The sequence below is a fragment of the Mesoplodon mirus genome (genome assembly GCF_964341445.2).
Source record: "Mesoplodon mirus genome assembly, chromosome: 3".
NCBI lineage: Eukaryota > Metazoa > Chordata > Mammalia > Artiodactyla > Ziphiidae > Mesoplodon > Mesoplodon mirus.
Genome location: NC_138978.1, coordinates 89325170 through 89346367, shown reverse-complemented (window position 1 = coordinate 89346367; position 21198 = coordinate 89325170). Strand labels below are relative to the sequence as shown.

Below are 21198 nucleotides of genomic sequence, written 5' to 3'. Positions count from 1 at the left end.
AGCTGTGGGTTACTCTCCCAAGTCAGCAGTTCTTACTAAGATACAAAGTAAATTTTAAGGAGCCCTCATTTAAGAAACTGACAGTGCTGTGCCTAATTTATCAAGAGAAATTGCTTTTTGTGATCTAGTCATTTTATGAAAGGTGAATCTGGAGACTAATATATACATTCCTGTAAAGTAACCTTATTTGTTTTTCATGAAATTTTCTTCATAATTTTAGGGGGAGTGAGGTATAGTTTATACACTGCTTATTAAAATTAGAATTTTCTAATTGTTTCTGAAATTTGAATTTCAGCAAGAGCGACAAAAAACAGCAGGTGATGGCTGGTTTGGTATGAAAGCTCCAGAACTGACAGATGAACTGAAAAATGATCTCAAAGCACTGAAGATGAGAGCTAGCATGGACCCAAAAAGGTTTTACAAGAAAAATGATAGAGATGGCTTCCCCAAGTACTTCCAGGTATGAAGCAAACAGAATAATGGTAGTAATGTTCTGAGGATTTTAGTTTGGAAAGTACTATAGTGATTTGTTTACTCTTAAATGAATATTTACAGAGCACATCTGCTCGGGCCGTATAATAGTGGCCAGAACCCAATTCAGACAGCCACCAGCTTGTAATGGCTTTCCATATAGAAAGACGGTGTTCCAGACGGTAACTAGGTTTCCAAACGGTAACTAGCTTTTCATAATTTCTTCTCTAAAAATTATGAAACTTACAAGATGGGTGTACCACATATGAGTATTATTAGCCTAAGAGCAAGACGCCTTGCAGGATGGGGCAGGAAAGAGGGACTCATGTACACCAAACTCTTCTTTTTTTTAAGGTTCTTTATTCTGAAAACAAGTTAAAAGTTGGTTTCCAAAGTATTTTCAGATGAAAGTCCAATTCATTCACCCTCTGGTAGCTCTTAAGTTCATTTCGTTCTTCTTGGCTACCTTTCATGTCACTCATGGATTACTGTAATAGTCCTTTGCCTCCAGGTCTGCTCTCCCTTTTGGTCCATCCTCTATGTTGTAGGCAGTCATCTTTCCTTTAAAAAATAGCAGTCTGTTTTATGACACACCTCTGCTCAATGATAATCAAGATATTCAATGGTACCTTCAGTGATTCTTATAACCTATAGGATAGAGTCTTTACCCTTTAATGTAGCCCTTCACCATGTGCACCCAAACTAGCTCACCACCCCTTTTTTGGTCACATAGTCTCCTCTTAAGCTCCAACACACTCAGCTGCTCAGTCTTCTCAGGATATGCACAGACTGGTCTAGTCATTCTGACTTTACAAGTGTTTGGCTCTGCCATGTTTGCTTGGTGAAATTTTACCCATACAAATCCAAGCTAAAATGTCATCCTTTGTAAAACCTTCTTTATCTCCATTCGATAGAATTCGCCATTTAGTTTTCAGAGCATCTAGAGTGTTTTGTTCAGCATAATATTAGGTTATGCTTTAATTTTTTAGTTGCATACCTTTGGATCTTCCTTGAGACTCTGGGGGCTTCCCTGGTGGTGCAGTGGTTAAGAATCTGCCTGCCAGTGCAGGGGACATGGGTTTAAGCCCTGGGCTGGGAAGATCCCACATGCCATGGAGCAACTCGGCCCGTGCGCCACAACTACTGAGCCTGTGCTGTAGAGCCTGCGAGTCACAACTGCTGAAGCCTGCGCACCTAGAGCCTGTGCTCTGCAAGAAGAGAAGCCACTGCAGTGAGAAGCCTGTGCGCTGCAATGAAGAGTAGTCCCCGCTTGCCACAACTAGAGAAAGCCCACAAGCAGCAACGAAGACCCAATGCAGCCAAAAAATAAATAAATAAAATTTAAAAATTATTTTAAAATTAAATTAAATAAATAAAATTTTTAAAAAAGACTCTGGCCCCCTCACTGGCAGGGACCAGATATTCTTTGTCTTTGTTTCCCTAACACCTAGCACAGTGCCTGGCACATAGTAGACATTGTAAATTTTACTTGGTTGAACATATGAACAGATGCAGAGTGGTCAGTAAGAAGGTTCTACATTGGCAGCAATTATGATAACCTAGGAGATCAAATAGGTATATAGTAGAATGTATGTGTCAGTTTCATTAAATTGGAAAACTAAAACAAAAGACTATCTGTCCCACTTTTCCTCCTCTGTGTAGACTATTCATCAAGAATTTACTGTCTAGCACTTATATAAAAGGAATTTTGGTTTTACTGTAAACTCTAATGAAGAAATGTCATTAGTAGGACCCAGTGCAGATTGAATAAGTGATTCTTTTTCTTTAAGAAAAGGCAAAACTAATTTTAATATTGGTAAATTGTAAGCTGTGTTTTCCATTACTTTCTATAAATATACTTTGTTAGAGCTACCCTGAGATATGAAAGATACTTGGCCTTCAGGTATTGCATGACTTATTTCAATCAATCATTCATAGATTGGAACCATTGTTGACAATCCAGCTGACTTCTACCATTCACGAGTTCCCAGGAAGCAAAGGAAGAGAACTATTGTGGAGGAACTGCTGGCCGATTCTGAGTTCAGAAGGTAAAAGAATTTAGGTTTCACTTTATAATATGTGTGCTTTCCCTTAGAATATGCATAAACTTTAAATTCAAGATAATTTTTAAATGCTTTAGCACAGAGTTTCTCAACAGCAGCACTATTATATTTTTTGGATGGAATAATTATTAGGGGGGACTGTCCTGTACATTGTAGGATCTTTAACAGCCTCCCTGGTGTCTATCCACTAGATGCCAGTAGTGCACTCCCCTCCCCCGCAATTCATGACACTCAAAAATGTCTTCAAGCAGTTTCAGGTGGCCCCTGTGGGGCATAAGCATTCCCAATTTAGAACCACTGCTTTAGAGGGAAGCATGAAAGTATTTGGCTGACTAGAAGAGAATGAGCCCACAAAGGAGACTGGGAAAGAATAGCCAGGGAGGCATGAAGAAAACCAGGAGAGCACAGTGTCATAGAAGTCAAGGAAAGGGACTCCCCTGGTGGCGCAGTGCTTAAGAATCCGCCTGCCAGTGCAGGGGACACGGGTTCGATCCCTGGTCTGGGAAGATCCCACATGCCGCGGAGCAACTAAGCCTGTGCACCACAACTACTGAGCCCACATGGCACAACTACTGAAGCCCGCGCACCACAACGAAGAGCAGCCCCCGCTCGCCACAACTAGAGAAAGCCCGCGCGCAGCAACGTAGACCCAACGCAGCCAAACAAACAAACAAACAAACAAATAAGGGGGATGTCAAGGAAAGAGAACTTTACAGGCAGGTATAAGCTGGAGGGAGTGGCTAACAGTAATAAGTGCTGCTGAGAGCTCAGTTGAGGTAAGAACTAAAAACTTAGGATTTAGTACATGGAGGTCACAGTAACCTTGGCAAAAGGAGATTTCAGAGGAGTGATGGGGAGGAAAGCAGACTGGAAGGTACTTGAGAGTGAGTTGAAGAAATAAGAGAGAAATCTTTGAAGAAGTTTGGTTGTGAGCAAGACGAGAGAGTCACAGCTAGTGGATGGAGTTGGATTTTTTCTTTTTTCCTGAGATGGGGGCAATTTGAGTATGTTTAAATGTCCTTGAAGTAGGTATGTATATAGTATAGATTTAAAAGCATACCTCATAGAAACCTCTGCCGAACTTCTAGATTCGTTTAATAGCAAAAGTGAAAATGCTTATCAAGGTTTTTTAAGCTGGTGTAATATATAGACATGGAAAACAAGTTTAACTTGAGTGTTATGTAAACTATTTAATGAGTCTGGTTTATGGTGAAATTTTTAGAAACAAGCAATGCTCTTTTCTCACTTCTCTCTCCTTGGAAATCTCATCCCCACAGAGTTGTATTAATCTATATACTGTTGACTTTCAAATGTGTATGTCTAGTCTAGATCTCTCCTGAGTCCAGAGCCCATAACCAGCTACTGCCTCAGGAATATCTAATGGGTATCTCACAGGCCCCTCTAAGAGCTAACTTGGGGTCTACTGACCTCATCCTCCCTGTACATTCTGGTCCTCTCCCAGTGTTCTGTATCTCATGACCAAACGGCATCACCCTCCATCCATTAGGGCAAGTCCTGATACCTCTTCTCCCTTCAGTTCCATGTTCAAACTGTCAGAGTCCCTCCCGTTTTCCTATCTCTCAAGCCTGTCTGTTTCCTTCCCCACAGAGGTGTGTGGTACAAGGTGATTGAGTCCTTGCTTACTTAAAATTGACCTATATTTTGTAATCTTCATGATGGCAATCTCAGAAATTACAGCATGGGTCTCTAGTGGCTGAAAGTTTTCAAAAGTCTTCCTCTACCGTTGCCGTTTTTTTCTTACTAGACTGCAAGCTCTAAGGGTAGGGACTACTATGGCTGGCTGGTTCACTGCTCTGTCCCCAGCACCTAGTATGGCTTCTTACACATGGTGGAACTTAGTGCAGATGTGATGAATAGATAGTGAAAATGCAAAAAAAAAAAAAACCATGAAATTTAGAAGTGCCTCCCTGCCGCCACGCCCCCTCTCCCCACCAAAAGGTTACATTAACTTCTAAGTTTGGTGTGTCATACTTTAGAACTTAAAGGTTTGGTTTTTCTTTTTAGATATAACCGAAGGAAGTACTCAGAGATTATGGCTGAAAAGGCAGCAAATGCAGCAGGAAAGAAGTTTCGAAAGAAGAAGAAGTTTCGCAATTAAGGTTCACCAAGCAAATCACAAAATTTTACATCTCCCCTTTATTTATTACTAAAGATATTTTGAAAACTAACACAAGCATCACATAAATTAACATAGCCTGGCCCTATTTATATATAGGGATTTCTCTTTGGAAAAAGTTGATTTTAGAGAGGATTAATCACATGCCCCTTGGGATAAAAATAGGGGTGCCTACAAAGGATCCACTCATGCTTAGACCCTTTGAGGAGGAAAAAAAGGAAAATAACCTCAGTCATTTAACATTTTTGTAAAGTTTTCAACATTTGGTTACTTAAAGAAAATTTAAAACATTTAAAATATAAAGTTTGCTAACATTCAAAAATTTTAAAGTAATATGATCAAACATACGTGAGCAATATTGTAATTATTATGTAGAGATGTGTGTGTAGGGGAGAGATCGTGCCCTTTTGTCAGTTGCACATTCAAGTCCAGAAAATTGGTGAAGCTGGGATACAGAGATCTTGTTGCCAGTATAACAGCCACAGTTGAAACCAAAGAAATGTAAAAAGTGTTCTTGGAGCATGTGTATGTTAGTATATGACCAAAGAACTAAATGAAGCTATAAAAAGGACTTAAAAGATAGACTACTTGGAAAGTTTGGGTTAAAGGTAGAAGCAGGAGAGCTATTTTCCTTCTTTAGCAACTGAAACAGGAGGAAAGATAGATTTTATCCAGATTCAATGTTGTGTTCCAGTGAAATAGTATTAATATAATTTTAGTTTGGCTAGGAGGTAAAGTGGCCCAGCCTGTCTCATCTCCAGTGGCAGAAATATGCATCCTGGCTAAAGCAACTCACGACACCCAAGGAGTGTTGGCCATTTCTGTTAATGCTTCTTGGTGGGTTATTGCTTCCTTTATGTCATTATTCATGGGACGTCTATTTTGTAGCATACTGCTTTCTTGGGATTTCAGTAAATAAGAAATCTCCTAGGGCTTCCCTGGTGGCGCAGTGGTTGAGAGTCCGCCTGCCGATGCAGGGGACACAGGTTCGTGCCCCAGTCTGGGAAGATCCCACATGCCACGGAGCGGCTGGGCCCGTGAGCCATGGCCGCTGAGCCTGTGCGTCCGGAGCCTGTGCTCTGCAACGGGAGAGGCCACAACAGTGAGAGGCCCGTGTACAGAAAAAAAAAAAAAAAAGAAAGAAATCTTCTATTTTGTGTTTACTGCTTGGGATCATAAGCAGCCTAGTAATAAAACTCACAATGACATTCATAGGTGGAGTGAGTTAGTGAAACATCTCTATCTGTTCTCTTTTATAGAAAAACTTTTATTCCAAGAATATTAAGTTTTGCCTTCTGGGTAAAATAAGGACCTGCTATGAGGGAATTAAATATAAAAACAAGAAATAATTTACCCTTTACACATTCTTCCAGAAGGAGACATTGTTAGTAGAACGTTTCTTCAGCTCATGCTACTATGCTATAAGAACAGTCAAAGCTGTCAATCCTTTTGTATGGTGTTTCTCGGTGCAATTGAGGACTTACGCAGTTTTTTCTCAGGCTCGAGGTGTGTGTCAACTTTTTATCTATTCATAACTTTCATGCTGGTTTCTGACTAGTGAATGCTAGAACAGGTTGAATTATTTGATACTTCAAAACTGCAGTTATGACAGATATTTGGTACATTATAGTGCATTTTACAGGGAAAGCAAGATTGGAGAACTCTAATCCTTCCCACACAGAGCAGCATTAGAGCTCTCTGGATTGGAAAGCAGTGATGAGGAACGAGAACTGAACCTAAGCGCCAAGTTCAGCTCTCACTAACCCACCTTAGAGGTGCTCACAGTACGTGTTTTGAGTACAGTTGACTCTTGAACAACACGGGAGTTAGGGGCACTGAACCCCATGCAGCTGAAAGTAAGAAACCTTAACAGTAGGCCCTCTGTATCCACAGTTCTGCATCTGAGAATCAACTGCTTTCAGATCATGTAGTATCAATACTTTAGTATGGATTTATTGAAAAAAATCTATGTATAGTGGACCTGCCCAGTTCAAGCCTGTGTTGTTCAAGGGTCAACTGTATTATAGTTACATTTTAACATGCTCTTTTTTTGTCTCCATTGATTCTTTTTTTTTTATCTTATATGTATTTTTGTAAGCCACATAAGTAACTTGGAACAAAGTAGAGAGTTATCAACAAATGTAAAATACCTTATTCAGTGAAATAAACAAATGCTTCAGCTAAAAGTCATTTAAAGTGATCTCTATTAACATTTACTTTAAGGAATTAAAACTGGTAAGATGCATAGTAGCTTCATCTCAAATGTGATCTTTACAAATTTATTTTAAATCTTCAAAACTGAGTATCAAAATATAACTAGGTGAAGGTCAGAAGGAAGTCTCTTAGTGCTCCCGGCCGTCTACAAAAATCTATACTTGAATAATATATGTATTTGTCTTGTTTTTTTTAAGCAAAGCAACTGTTGAGAAAAAGCTTTAGTGACTGGCTTCTGTCACTAAACTCACTTCACTTACTGGAACTATTTTAAGGCTTAATGACTATCAGAAATACATTGACTTCTCAACTGAAAAGCATTATAAAGTGTACTCAACTGAAAAGCATTATAAAGTGTACAAAGTGCTGATGTAGTGTGCTAATGAAAGGAGGGCCTTCAGAATACCTTAAGGTCTTGAAAGATTTCTGAAATGCTTTTAAGACAGCTTATTAAAAAAAAAAAGCCTACAAAGCTAGGTTTTTTTTTTGTGTTTTTTTTGCCGTATGCGGGCCTCTCACTGTTGTGGCCTCTCCCGTTGTGGAGCACAGGCTCCGGACGCGCAGGCTCAGCGGCCATGGCTCACGGGCCCAGCCGCTCCGTGGCATGTGGGATCTTCCCGGACTGGGGCACAAACCCGTGTCCCCTGCATCGGCAGGCAGACTTTCAACCACTGTGCCACCAGGGAAGCCCCAAAGCTAGTTTTTTTTTGTTTTGTTTTCTAAAGTGAGGAAATTAGGGAAAGGAAAATGAAGATGGAAGAAGTTAGAAAACTAACAGTTGATGAAGGCAGGCTCTGAGCCTCCTGGCATCTAACACAAAAATCAGCTCTGCGTTCAGTGTTCTGCCATAATATAAAAACAAGGGCTTCCCTGGTGGCACAGTGGTTGAGAGTCCGCCTGCCGATGCAGGGGACACGGGTTCGTGCCCCGGTCCGGGAAGATCCCACATGCCGCAGAGCGGCTGGGCCCGTGAGCCATGGCCGCTGAGCCTGCGCGTCCGGAGCCTGTGCTCCAGAACGGGAGAGGCCACAACAGTGAGAGGCCCGCGTACCGCAAAAAAAAAACCAAAAAACAAAAAAAAAACAGCTGCTTTAGAGAAACACCATTATACCTATTTTTAAGACCTGAAGAAATGTCGCATGGGTCTCATAACAAGGATGTCAGACTACAGGCCATGCTTGGCTGTCCAGAGGATAAATGGCAGGGTTTTAAAAGGAAGAAAGGCTGTATAGAAACGTTTAATGAAACTTTGACCAACTGGGATAAATTCAAGGAGTCCCACTCTTAGAAATAGCAAATTATAAGAAAACATCACATGAAAAAAATTTTCAGTACCACTTCTGGAATATGTGCAGATACTCATTCAGTTCAATCCCTCAAGCAATGACAACTACTGTTCAGAATAACTACCTACAACATCTTACTGAAAGCATTCAGTTAGGATTGAAACAAAATGATTTACGAACTCCCCAAGCATCTGACTAGAATACAAAATTCAGGTCTCGTTGTTACACAACTTAAGTGAAGAATGAATGCTTTCAGTTTCTAATAGCTTCCCAGAAGCAGGGTCAGTAGCATGGCCTGCAGTTAAATGTCTTAAGCAGATCAGTGTTTTATCAAAGAACTGGAATGTCTCAAACTATGAAATGTGAATTTAGATAACAGTGGAGGAGGTTCTGAGATGGAAATGGTTATCAATAAATACTGAACACCAACTGTGAAAAAGGCAAAACGATTTTAGTTTCAGGTGATGGGTGGTGGATGATGTATGTTCATCCCAATTAGCACTGCATAGAATTGCCCCAAGACTCAGTGATTCAGAACAACCACTGTTCTATTGTATCTCATGATTCAGTGGGTCAGGGCTTGGCTAGGTGATTTTTGCTCTACATGGTATCGAATGAGGTCGCTCAGTGGTATTCAGCTGGCTGCTGAACAGATCTGGAAGGCCTAAGACATTCCCTGACATGCCTGACACCTTGTAACATTTTCTTTTAAAAGCATGATGACAATTGAAATTTACCTTCAGTTTAATGGTAGTATAGCATAGAAATTGCTATAAAGCCAAAACATGACCCACACACTTTGGCACTGCATAGTGTTTAGGAAGTCCTGCCCTTCCCCACCTCCCTCCTTCCTAGTCACCCCTCCTGAGGGAAGAGGAATTGCTAACCAGATTGAAGTGAGCCCAGGATACTCACCGGGCTGTAGTTTTACAAATGAACAAAGTTGCTGTATTAACAGGTCAGAAACGATCTGCAGTCAGTCACTTTTGCCCTATTAGAGGGCACGCCTCTCATCCTCTCTTCCAAACGAGGTGGGAAATTAGACTTGGGGCCTTCTAGAGCCAGGCTTTCTCTGTGAATGGCAGGGGATGATAGGAACATGTTATTCAATCTCGGCTTACCTGAGAAATCCTGCAGTCGGTTGCTCTAAAGCTATTACATGAGTGGTATACTCTCTTTTCCATTGGCTCATCTTCCTTATGATTACAACCTCCTTGGCAGAATTGCAAAGCAGGAACTGGTAGGTTTCAGGCACCAAAATCCTGACCTCAAACCCCATGCGATGTACTGAAGTTCTAAGGTTTTGTTCATTAAGGGAAGAAAAATGAAATATGGATATGAAAACTATGGTTAGATTTAGTCCAATTACCATATGAATTTTAGCTCTCATATGCAGTGAGGAATACTATAAATGACTTTGAGCGGTGTTCCTCAACCTTTTTAAATGGTAGGAAAGAAATATGTGCACGCAGTCATCTATATGAAAAAACATTTATGTGAAGTTTTGTTCAGCCCCTCCCTCCTACATCTACTCCACCCCCATAACCCAGGGAAGTTCACAGGAGTAATGTACTAAAGAGAACAAAAACAAGGTACACATTGTAGTTAATAAAATTTTTCTATATCTTGGTATTATCAGGAAGACCTATTTTTTCCCATTTTTATATATGTGTACGTACACACACCAAAATGGCTGGCTGTGAGACAATGATAACAGGTCATGGCTTAATTCTGTAATGTGAAGCTCATCAAAACCTTGGCCGATTTATCTGTAACATCTGCCCTTCTAGCCAAATCTGCCACTTTACCCACCTTCAACTCTCAGCTGCCCTCACCTGCCAGGAGGGGAGTGGATGTCAAATAAAGTGAGATGAAAAGATACAAAACAACTGGCTCAGTGCCTCTTACCTGTGCTTTGGTGACTGCTGGATGAATCACAACTTAAACACTTTTCACATATTTTACCTGACTGTAGTCCTTTAGGGTTGACTCTTGGTTTTTCATTTAGTGAAAATCATTATCCTGATTTAGCCAAAGCCATTTGAATCAAGATGAGCCTGCATTTCCTTCAAGCTCAATCTCATCAATTCCAGTTACCCTCAATTCCACTCCACCTCAGTCAGTCACCATCATGGACTTACTTGAAACTGGTCAAGATACTGAACTCCTGACTACCCCAATCTGTTATCCTGTTAGCCTTCCCTCCAGTTCCCTTTAACCCAACCTTGAATGCACTTTGGAATTATTCGAGGTGGCTCCAAAAGTACTGATGCCTGGGCCCCACCTTCAAAGACTGTAAACTCATGATCTCAAGTATTTCAGCTCCTCTCATTCTCCCAATCCTCCCATTAGGATACATTTTCCTCCCTAATCAATCTGGATCCGTTGGTCAGACATTTCTTTGTATGTGCCACTAGTCTTGTTCTTTCTTCTTTCTTTTTCTGATACTCTCACCTGCCACTCCCAGCCAAGGAAACGCCCACTTTTCCTTCTGTGACCTCACCTGTCTAGAGAAACGATTCCTCCATGCATCCAGCTGCTATATTCAATAGCTTTTCCCTCTGTCTTCATCTCTTCTGGCCAGGAAATGTTATTTGACACTCCTGACCTTTCCTTCTTGAAGCTCCAGCTTCCCTTTGCTCCTGCGGGAAGATGAACTTTCTGCTTCTCCTATCCCTCTATTCTTTTTCCCTTCACTGGTTTTCTTACTATGCCCACTGCTCGTTGGTCCCCCATAATGCCTACCCTCTTATCTTCTTCCTCTATACTGTCTAACTTGAATGTCTTGTCCTCCGTCTCCCGCATTGCTCTCACCTCTCCGCAGAAGGCTCCAAAGTCTCCATCCTTACACTTGTACACCCCTGCTCCAGGTGCACAGTTCCTGTTATATGTGATATGCCCATCCATGTATCGTGAAGTCATCTCAAACTCAACATATCCAGAACCAGATACATCATCTTTCTGAGATGAATAAGTGCTTAGCACCGTGCCTGGCACGTGACAGGTACTCAAAGGGAAGCTACTATTCCCTGTTCTCCATCTTCCCCATTGGGGAAGCCTTCCTAAAACAGTTTTAATGATGCTGTTATGCTTTTTTACCTTCTGTGGCCTACCTCTGCCTAACAAGACATGAGGAAACCCCGACATTCAAGACCTGACATTCAAGACTAAAATGACACCACCAGGGGTTTATATTCATCACTCCCCCGCTCATGCTCCAAACTTCATTTGTGCTGGTCATCTGCCTATTTCTCTCACGGCTCTGCTCTGGACTACAGGAAATGACACTTCCCAGGTGCCAAATGACTTTGCAGTGAGACATTGACCTAAGACAAGGGCAGGAGAAGCAAGAAGTCAGGGTATTTCTCTCCTTCTCTGCCTTGGGTTGGGTTGCAGCTCTGCCATCTCCCACCTCCCACCAGGCAACTTCCCACCATTGGATACCCCAGGATTCTGGGTTCTGGGAACACCATCTCCTCTCATTGTCCCCCTGGCACTAGGGGTGATAGAGGTTTCCTACTGTTGCAATATCTGGGTTGCCTACACTTTCATCACCTGTGTGACAATTCCCCATGTTAAATTCTCTAAAGTGATGTGTCTTTGCGCCCGACAGATTTTAGCCAAACCAAACTAGTTGATATTGAGTGGTCAGTCAACATATACCAAGTGCTGTGCATGCCAGCTACTGTGCTGGATACAGTGAGTTTTCACCTTTTATCTTTGTTCATATGGGTAACTCCACCTAAAATATTTTCCTTGCCTCCAACTCACCTAACAAAATACTACTGACCTTTCAAGCCCATTCAGAAACCAGTAGTTTGAGCATCTACTCTGTGCGAGGCAATGTGCCAGGTTCTGGCGGTGCCCAGGGAAGGAATGAGACCATCCCAGGCATCACTGAGCTGACACTCTACATTTCTTCATAAAATATTTTTTCAGACTTTTCCCCACCGATATGTACATTCTTGAAATTTCCATTTGACTGTGCTTATTTTTACTTTGTTTTTAATAAACGCTATATAGCACTTAAGTGCCAGGCACTGTTCTAAGGACTTACAAATACAACTTACTTTATGTAACCGTTATGTATGTATGTACATATGAAACATATATACATATGTAACAATTTAGGTTACCTTTAGGTAAACCTAGGAGGTAGGTGCTACTATTAACCTCATCGTTTTATGAATGAAGAAACCGAGGCACAGAAAGATTAAGTAACCTGCCTCATGTCACAGAGCTAGTATGAATAACTGTCACACTTTCATTTTAGCCTTGCACTATAGCTATCTGCATACCTATTTCAGCATCAACAGCAGAAACTGCCTTTTTTCCCCTTTCTTTTACAGTTACAGAACACATGGTTTTTAGCTGGGACTGTGTCCACCTTGGGGAAAAAAAAAAGCTAAGATTCCCACCTTTCCATGGGATGTGAGTGAATGTGGTATGTGCAACTTCTGGGAGGTGTACTTCAAAGAAGGGTGAGCTTGGAATGCGGCTCTGTCCCTTTATCTTCTCCCCACTAACTAGTATGCTGACCTGATGGCAGGGCCAGGAGCAATCATCTTGGACCATGAGGTGGAACCTGCATTTTGAAGATGGAAGAATAAGGAGCCTCGGTCTCATGATCAAGCAGCTGCCATTCCCTGGACTTTCACACGAGAAAGAAACCTTTATCTTGGACTTCCCTGGTGGCGCAGTGGTTAGGAATCCGCCTGCCAGTGCAGGGTACACGGACTCGAGCCCTGGTCCAGGAAGATCCCACATGCCGCAGAGCAACGAAGCCCACGTGCCACAACTACTGAAGCCCGCGCGCCTACAGCCCGTGCTCTGCAATGAGAAGCCACCGCAGTGAGAAGCCCACGCACCGCAATGAAGAGTAGCCCCCACCCACTGCAACTAGAGAAAGCCCGCACACAGCAACAAAGAACCAATGCAGCTGAAAATAAATTTATTTTTTAAAAAAACCTGTCTTGCCAAATCCACTGTTATTTTGAGTTTCCTGTCACTTGTAGCAAAACCAACCCTAATTAATGGGATCACCAATCCATGGCCCCCTGTCCCTCACTAGGACGAATGCTGTAAGAGAATGCACTCTTACTCAACTTTGTATTTCTTCCCAATATGGTTCCTTGCTCAAAGCCAGTACTCAAAAAAAAAAAAAATATATATATATATATATATAGAATAGAATAGGTGGATGAAGTTGTAGAATATTTTTTAAATGCTGATGGATGTACAAAGCCCAAGAGGAAGCTGGAATGAAACCACCCCTAGCTGCTGGTCTTTAGAGTCTGTACCGGGTACAGGTGGCACAAGATGGGAATGTCTTCACCTTTGGGGCAGCTCCCACTTTGTGACTACCCTCCTGGAATCCTGGGTGTGTGAGGTAGAGCAGTGAAAGAGGGCACAAAGGAAATAGGTCCTCAAACATGAACACCTGTGATTTTCCCTTCTCCACCTTCATGCTTTTTCCTCTGCCCTCTTCTTACTTGCCTCAGAAGAGCAGGCACTTTTCCATCATGCCGAGGCTAATCCTTTCACCTTACCCCCATAACATCTTCGCACCCTAACTTTCTCATCCATAAAATAGGGATAATTCATACTTCTTAAGATTGGAGGGATAATTAAATGGCAAGGGTTAAATAAAGTTGCTGGCATAAAGCAGGTGTTTACAAAAATGTGAGATGTCTTCCTTTTCCTCTTGACTCCGTTCTCCTCAAGAGGAAACTTGCTCCATCAGTTCTTGGAGATAATGCTTTCTTCTCCTGGTTTTCTTCCTATCTCTCTGGCTACCCTTTTTGTTCTCTCTGAAGAACTCATTCTTTGCCTATCCTTCAACTGTCTGTGCTCTGGGTTTCTGTCTTCAACCTTTATCTCTCCTTACTCGATCTATACTCTCCTTGCACGATCTCACTTGTGTCCAGAGCTTTAAGTGCCATCTGTAGGTGAATAAATTTTAAATCTCAAGCCTAGATCAGTCTCCTCAGCTGCAGACCTTCTCTTCTTTTCCTTCCCTCTCTCCCTACATACTTACTTTCCTTTAGTTCTTTCATTCAATAAATATTTATTGAGAGCTTGCCATGTCCTCGGCATTGAATATCAACCGCCAACTGTACATCTTCTCCAGGATGTTCCACAGAGACCTCAGGCTCAACACATAGAAATATGAACTTAGTTTTCCCCCAAACCCACTTTTCTCTCCTTCTGTCTCCTTTGTGACTGTTTCAGCATCCACTCATCTGCCCTAATTAGAAATGGGAGTCTTTCCTGACTGTTCCCTTTCTCTCCTCTATATATCCCTTAATTCATCAGGTCCCATCAATTTGGCCTCCTTTAATCTCTCTCCAATTTGTATACTTATCCGACTCCCCAAACACCTCCCTAGTTCCAGCCCTCATAATTTTCTTACCTAGATGACCTTAACTGCCCTGAACTGGTTGTAGAGCCTCTCGTCTTGTGCTATTCCAGCCTGGAATCCACAATGTGGACAGAGGGCTGATACAGAACACACATCCAAACCCACAGCTAACATCATACTCAATGATAAAAAGCTGAAAGCATTCCCACTAAGATCAGTAACAAGACAAGGATGCCCACTCTCGCCACTTTTATTCAACATAATTTCGGAAGTCCTAGACAAGCGATCAGAGAAAAAAAGGAAATAAAAGAAATCCAAATTGGAAAGGAAGAAGTAAAGTTGTCACTGTTTGCAGATGACATGATACTATACATAGAAAATCCTAAAGGTGCCACCAGAAAATGACTAGAGCTCATCAATGAATTCAGTAAAGTTGCAGGATACACAATTAATATACAGAAACCTGCTGCATTTCTATACACTAACAACGAAGTATCAGAATGAGGAATTAAGGAAACAATCCCATTTACCATCACATCAAAAAGAATAAGAGGGACTTCCCTGGTGGTCCACTGGTAAAGAATCTGCCTTCCAATGCAGGGGACGCGGGTTCAATCCGTGGTCAGGGAACTAAGATTCCACATGCTGTGGGGCAACTATGCCCACGTGCCACAACTACTGAGCTCGTGCACCTCAACGAGAGCCCGTGTGCCACAAACTACAGAGCCCATGCACTCTGGAGCCCACATGCCACAACTAGAGAAGAGAAAACCCGCACACCACAACTAGAGAGAAGCCCACACACTGCAATGAAGAGCCCGCATGCTGCAACAAAAGATCCTGCATGCCTTGACAAAGATCCTGCGTGCCGCAACTAAGACCCGACACAGCCATAAAAAATTTTTTTAATTAAAAAAAAAAGAATAAGATGCCTAGGTATCTGTTTTGTAAATAAGTTCATTTGTATCATTTTTTAAGATTCCACATATAAGTGATATCTAAGGAGTCAAAAGACCTGCACTCCAAAAACTATAAGACACTGATGAAAGAAATTGAAGACCACACAAACAGTTGGAAAGATATACCATGTTCTTGGATTGGAAGAATCAATGCTGTTAAAATGACCATACTACCCAAGGCAATCTACAGACTCAACACAATCCCAAATTACCAATGGTATTTTTCACAGATATGGAACAAAAAATTTTTTAATTTGTAGGAAACACAAAAGACCCCAAAAATAATAATAGCCAAAATAATCCTGAGAAAGAACAGAGCTGGAGGAATCATGCTCCCTGACTTCAGACTATACTACAAAGCTACAGTCATCAAAACAGTATGATACTGGCACAGAGACAGACACCTAGATCAACAGAACAGGATAAAAAGCCCAGAAATAAACCCACACACGTATGGTCAAAATTAATCTATGACAAAGCAGGCAAGAATAATCAATGAAGAAAAGACAGTCTCTTCAATAAATGGTGCTGGGAAAAAGGGAACAGCTACATGTATAAGAATGAAATTAGAGTATTCTCTAACACCATATAAAAAATAAACTCAAAATGGATTAAAGACCTAAATGTAAGACTGGATACTATAAAACTCCTAGAGGAAAACATAGGCAGGACACTCTTTGACATAAATCGCAGCAATATTTTTTTGGACCTGTTTCCTAGAGTAATGGAAATAAAAACAAAATAAAACAAATGGGGCAAAATTAAACTTAAAAGCTTTTGCACAGCAAAGGAAACCACAGACAAAAAGACAACTTACGGACTGGGAGAAGATATTTGCAAACGATGCTACCAACAAGGGATTAATTTCCAGAATATACAAACAGCTCATACAGCTTAATATCTAAAAAACAACCCAATTAAAAAAATAGGCAGAAGACCTAAACAGACATTTCTCCAAAGAGGACATACAGAGGGCCAACAGTCACATGAAAAGATGCTCAACATCACTAATTATTAGTGAAATGCAAATCAAAACTACAAAGAGGTATCACCTCACACCAGTCATTATGGCCATCATTAAAAAGTCTACAAATAATAAATGCTGGAGAGGGTGTGGAGAAAAAGGAACCCTCCTACACTGTTAGCGGGAATGTAAATTGTTGCAGCCACTATGGAGAACAGTATGGAGGTTCTTCAAAAAACTAAAAATAGAGTTACCATATGATCCAGCAATCCCATTCCTGGGCATATATTTGGAGAAAATTCTAACTCAAAAAGATACATGCACCCCAATGTTCATAGCAGCATTATTTACAATAGCCAAGACATGGACACAATCTAAATGTCCACCAACAGAAGAATGGGTAAAGATGTGGGGTGTGTGTGTGTGTGTGTGTGTGTGTGTGTGTGTGTGTGTGTATGTAGACTTTAAAAAATATATTTTTAAATTTATTTTGGCTGCGCCGGGTCTTAGCTGTGGCACGCAGGATCTTCATTGTGGCATGCAGGATCTTTTAGTTGTTGCATGCGGGCTTTTTAGTTGTGGCAAGCGGGCTTCTTAGTTGTGGCATGCGGGCTTCTTAGTTGTGGCATGCGGGCTTCTTAGTTGTGGCACGCGGACTTCTTAGTTGCAGCATGCATGCAGGATCTAGTTCCCTGACCAGGGATCAAACCCAGGCCCCCTGCATTGGGAGTGTGGAGTCTTATCCACTGGGCCACCAGGGAATATTATATATTATATTAATATTATATATTCCATATATATATAATGGAATATTACTCAGCCATAAAAATAATGCCATTTGCAGCAACATGGATGGACCTAGAGATTATCATACTAAGTGAAGTAAGTCAGAGAAAGACAAATATATGATATCACTTATATGTGGAATCTTAAAAAATGATACAAATGAACTTATTTACAAACCAGAAATAGACTCACAACTAAAGAAAACAAACTTATGGTTACCAAAGAGGAAAGCGGGGGAGGGAAATTTGGGATTAATCAACAGAGACTACTAAATATGAAACAGATAACAAGGACCTGCTGTATAGCACAGGGAACTATACTCAGTATCTTGTAATAACCTATATTGGAAAATAATCTGAAAAAGAATGTATATGTATATGTATGACTGAATCAATTTGCCAGACCCCTGACACGTGGTAACTCAACTATATTTCCATATGAAAAATTAAAAAGAAAAAAGCTGGGGCTTCCCTGGTGGCGCAGTGGTTGAGAATCTGCCTGCTAATGCAGGGGACACGGGTTTGAGCCCTGGTCTGGGAGGATCCCATATGCCGCGGAGCAACTAGGCCCGTGAGCCACAACTACTGAGCCTGCACGTCTGTGCTCCACAACAAGAGAGGCCGTGATAGTGAGAGGCCCGCACACCGCGATGAAGAGTGGCCCCTGCTTGCCACAACTAGAGAAAGCCCTCGCACAGAAACGAAGACCCAACATAGCAAAAATAAATTAATTAATTAATAAACTCCTACCCCCAACATCTAAAAAAAAAAAAAAGCTAGGCAATGGTTTCCTATTGCCTTTAGGGCAAAGTCCACACTCCTTAACATGGTGTACAAGACCTTCAGGACATGGTCCCTACTGGAATCACCTTGTAAAGAGATATCTTGTTTACATATTTCTCTATGCTTAGTAGGAGGAGCTCCTAAAGGGTGTATTTATGGCTGAGATCCAGCACGGAGCAGAACATAAGGAGTTAATAAATGTTTGTTAAATCAAATTCAGTAAATCTTTAATGGATAAGCAGTATCAGGGCTGACTACTGGAAAGTGAACTTAAGCACAGGCACCAAATGCTTCTTATTCCTTCCTCATTAGCTTAGGAGTTTTTTTTTTTGCTCTATCTTTTTAAAATTAACTTATTACAAGGATAAGATAGGCTTATTATGAAAACGACTCAAACATTACAAACAGGCAATCAGTAAAAAGACCCCCACCCTTCCTACCACTGTCCCTCCTGCCCCAGCTCTGTTAACCATTCATATATCGTTCCAGAAATTTTCTCTGCACACAGTCATGCTAATATACATTACTACTATTATTATTAGCATTACTTAACATAAAAAGAATAATATTAAGTATACTCATTTATGCATCAATTTTTTTCATATAATCTTGGTTATTTTTCCATAGCAGTACATATGGATCTTCCTCATTTTTTAAAGGTCTGCGTTGTATTCAATTCAATTACAAGGCTCTACCATACTTTCTTCAAACAGTTCATTATTGGTGGACATGTAGGTTATTTCCAGCTTGAGGCCATTCTATTAAAAAAAAATTTTTTTTTTTTTTTTTTCCCGCACCGTGCAGGGATCTTGTAGGATCTTAGTTCCCTGACCAGGGATCAAACCCGGGCCCCTGGCAGTGAAAGCGTGGGGTCCCAACCACTGGATTGCCAGGGAATTCCGAAGGCCATTTTAAACAATGCTGCATTTACAGAAGAAAATTAAATGTCAATCTTACCAACAACATACTCTACATGTTATGAAACAGCTGAAAGATGGTTTCTAGTTGTAGTTTCAATCCATGTCTTGTTATGAGTGAAGGTGAGCATCTTTTTATACATAGAATAATTCGTATTTCTTTTTTGTAATTTATCTGTTCTTGAGTTTGGTCATTTTTCTACTGCATCGTTGGTCATTTTCTTACTGGTTTGTAGGAGTTCTTTACATTTTAAGGAAACCAGCCCTTTTTTTGTGATATGTATTGTAATTATTCTTTCCCAGTTTGTCTTTTGATTTTGTTTATGGTATCTTTTTTGTCTTAGAGAAATTCATATATTTGTATTTATCAATTTTTAAAATTCTTCTAGGTTTGGGATTATATTGCACTCAGATTATTAAATAACTTCATCACGTTTTATTTTAGTGCTTTTCCTGGTTTTATTTTTATACCTGTATTTTCTTCATCCGGAATATACTTTTGTAAAAGGAGGGAAGTGGGAATTTTGTCCCAGAACCACTGATAATGAACATTCTTCCTCTTCTACACTAATTTGAAATGCCACTTTTATCATTGTTAGTGAGAGTAAAATGGATACAATCTCTATGAGAGTAATTTGGCAGTATCTATCAAAGAATACACAAATAAACCTTTGACACAGCAATTCAACTTCCTAGGAATCTATCCTACAGATACGTTTGCACTTGTGTACAATAATGTAAGAATAAGGATGTTCACTGAAACATTGTAACAGGAAAATACTGGACACTTAAATGACCAACTATTGGGGACTATTAAATCATTATGATACTTATGTGCAATGGAACAAGGCAGCTCTATTGTATTAATAAGTGAACTAGCAAGCATAATATACTACCAATCGTAATGCTATATTACCTATATCAGTAACATCAACAAACATAAAGAAAGAGAATAGATATAGAAATGCTGACATGTGCATAAAATAAATCTGAAAATACTTCCAAGAAACCATTTTTACTGATGGCTTATAGAGAGAATTGAAAGGCTGGGATATAGGAAGAACAAGGATGTTTACTTTTCCCTGTACCTTTTTTGACAATTTTGGATTTTGTATTTTTTGCATGAATTGTTTGTTACAATGAGTTTTTAAAATTTCATTCATTCATTCGCCTTTAGCGAGGTGGAACCGTAACCTCGTGCAAAGCTATGAACTGTCAGAAGAAGTACAAGAGAGTCATCCCTGCCTAGAGCAGCTGACAAGCAGAGTGGACCTCGGTTCTCTTTGCACCGGAATCGTGGAGGAGGGGAGAGGGCGTTCTTATTCAAAAGTCAGATTCCTGGGCCCCACCTTGATCGACTGAATGAGAGTGAAGCCCAGAAATCTGCATTTCTGACAGGATCCCACTGGGGATTCAAGTACATGACAATTCGGAAGCCTTCTGGGCTGGAGGGGCAGCTCACTGTGTGGGCGCGTTTCCTCGTCCTTTGCTCACCTCTCCCTAGCAGCCATGCTCGCGCTCCTGGCGAGGGGGCGTACCCCCAGGGCCTGGGGCAGGTCTCCCGGAACACCCTAGACCCGGGCCTCCCCCGCGCTCTGCTCAGGCCGAAACCGTGAGGCTTCGCTTCGCCGCCGCCCAGGCCGCTCTTCCCAGTTCCCGGATCCGGCTCCGGAGTCTGCAGGGCCCAGGCCCAGAGCCGCTGAGCCAGGGAAGCAGGGGGAAGGACAGACCAGAGGTCCGAGCGGCTAGAGGTGAAAGAGCTGCAGAAGCCGAAGGGACTGGGCAGAGGATGCGAGGCCAGTTCATCCCTTTAGGAAAATGAGAGAAATGACAGAAAATAAATTACGTACTGGGGGAAAAACTGCGACTCCGCCGGGACTCGAACCCGGAACCTTTGAATGCCTTCAGCCTCTAGAAGTCCAATGCGCTATCCATTGCGCCACGGAGCCACCTGTTGGACTCTCTGCGCATCTGCTCTGTTAAGCCAGAGGCGACGGCCCCGCGCCCTTCCCACCACCCCCTTAGCTGTCGGTCTGTATCGCAGAGGCCAGGGCACTGACAGACACCGGCCGCAAGCGCCCGTCCTCACCCGGAGACCGCCTCTTAACGAAACCGGCGAGTCTTGAAAGCGAAGGGCGGGCGCGAGTCCGCCGGGTGCCGGCTGGTGCATCTGAGGACAGCCGCAGCCCGGTCTCCGGCCCGCCCTGGGCAACGCCGTACCTGGCCGCGCAGGACAAATCACGCCCGCGCTCTTCTTC

General features: G+C 41.6%; 1 protein-coding gene and 1 long non-coding RNA gene across 4 annotated transcripts in view; one reads left to right on the top strand and one right to left on the bottom strand.

Moving 5' to 3' along the window:
* DNTTIP2 (deoxynucleotidyltransferase terminal interacting protein 2) overlaps positions 1 to 13121 on the top strand; it is a 21498-nt gene extending 8377 nt beyond the window's left edge. The window contains exons 5-9 of one of the 3 annotated variants that reach the window (XR_014293428.1): positions 296 to 460; positions 2410 to 2519; positions 4560 to 4654; positions 12521 to 12615; positions 12721 to 13121. Coding sequence is in view for 2 of the 3 variants with exons in the window: in XM_082614310.1 (XP_082470436.1) it covers positions 296 to 460; positions 2410 to 2519; positions 4560 to 4653 (369 nt within the window). In the remaining variant the exon portion in view is untranslated. Of the gene's footprint in view, positions 1 to 295; positions 461 to 2409; positions 2520 to 4559; positions 6862 to 12520; positions 12616 to 12720 lie in introns of those variants that run through there. The other 2 variants (XM_082614310.1, XM_082614311.1) reach the window with 2 other exon arrangements.
* LOC309800264 lies at positions 467 to 21198 on the bottom strand. Its single transcript, XR_014293430.1, has 3 exons — positions 20791 to 21198; positions 9087 to 9243; positions 467 to 1032 (listed from the first exon to the last, which is right to left on the bottom strand). It is a non-coding gene; the product is annotated as an uncharacterized lncRNA (long non-coding RNA).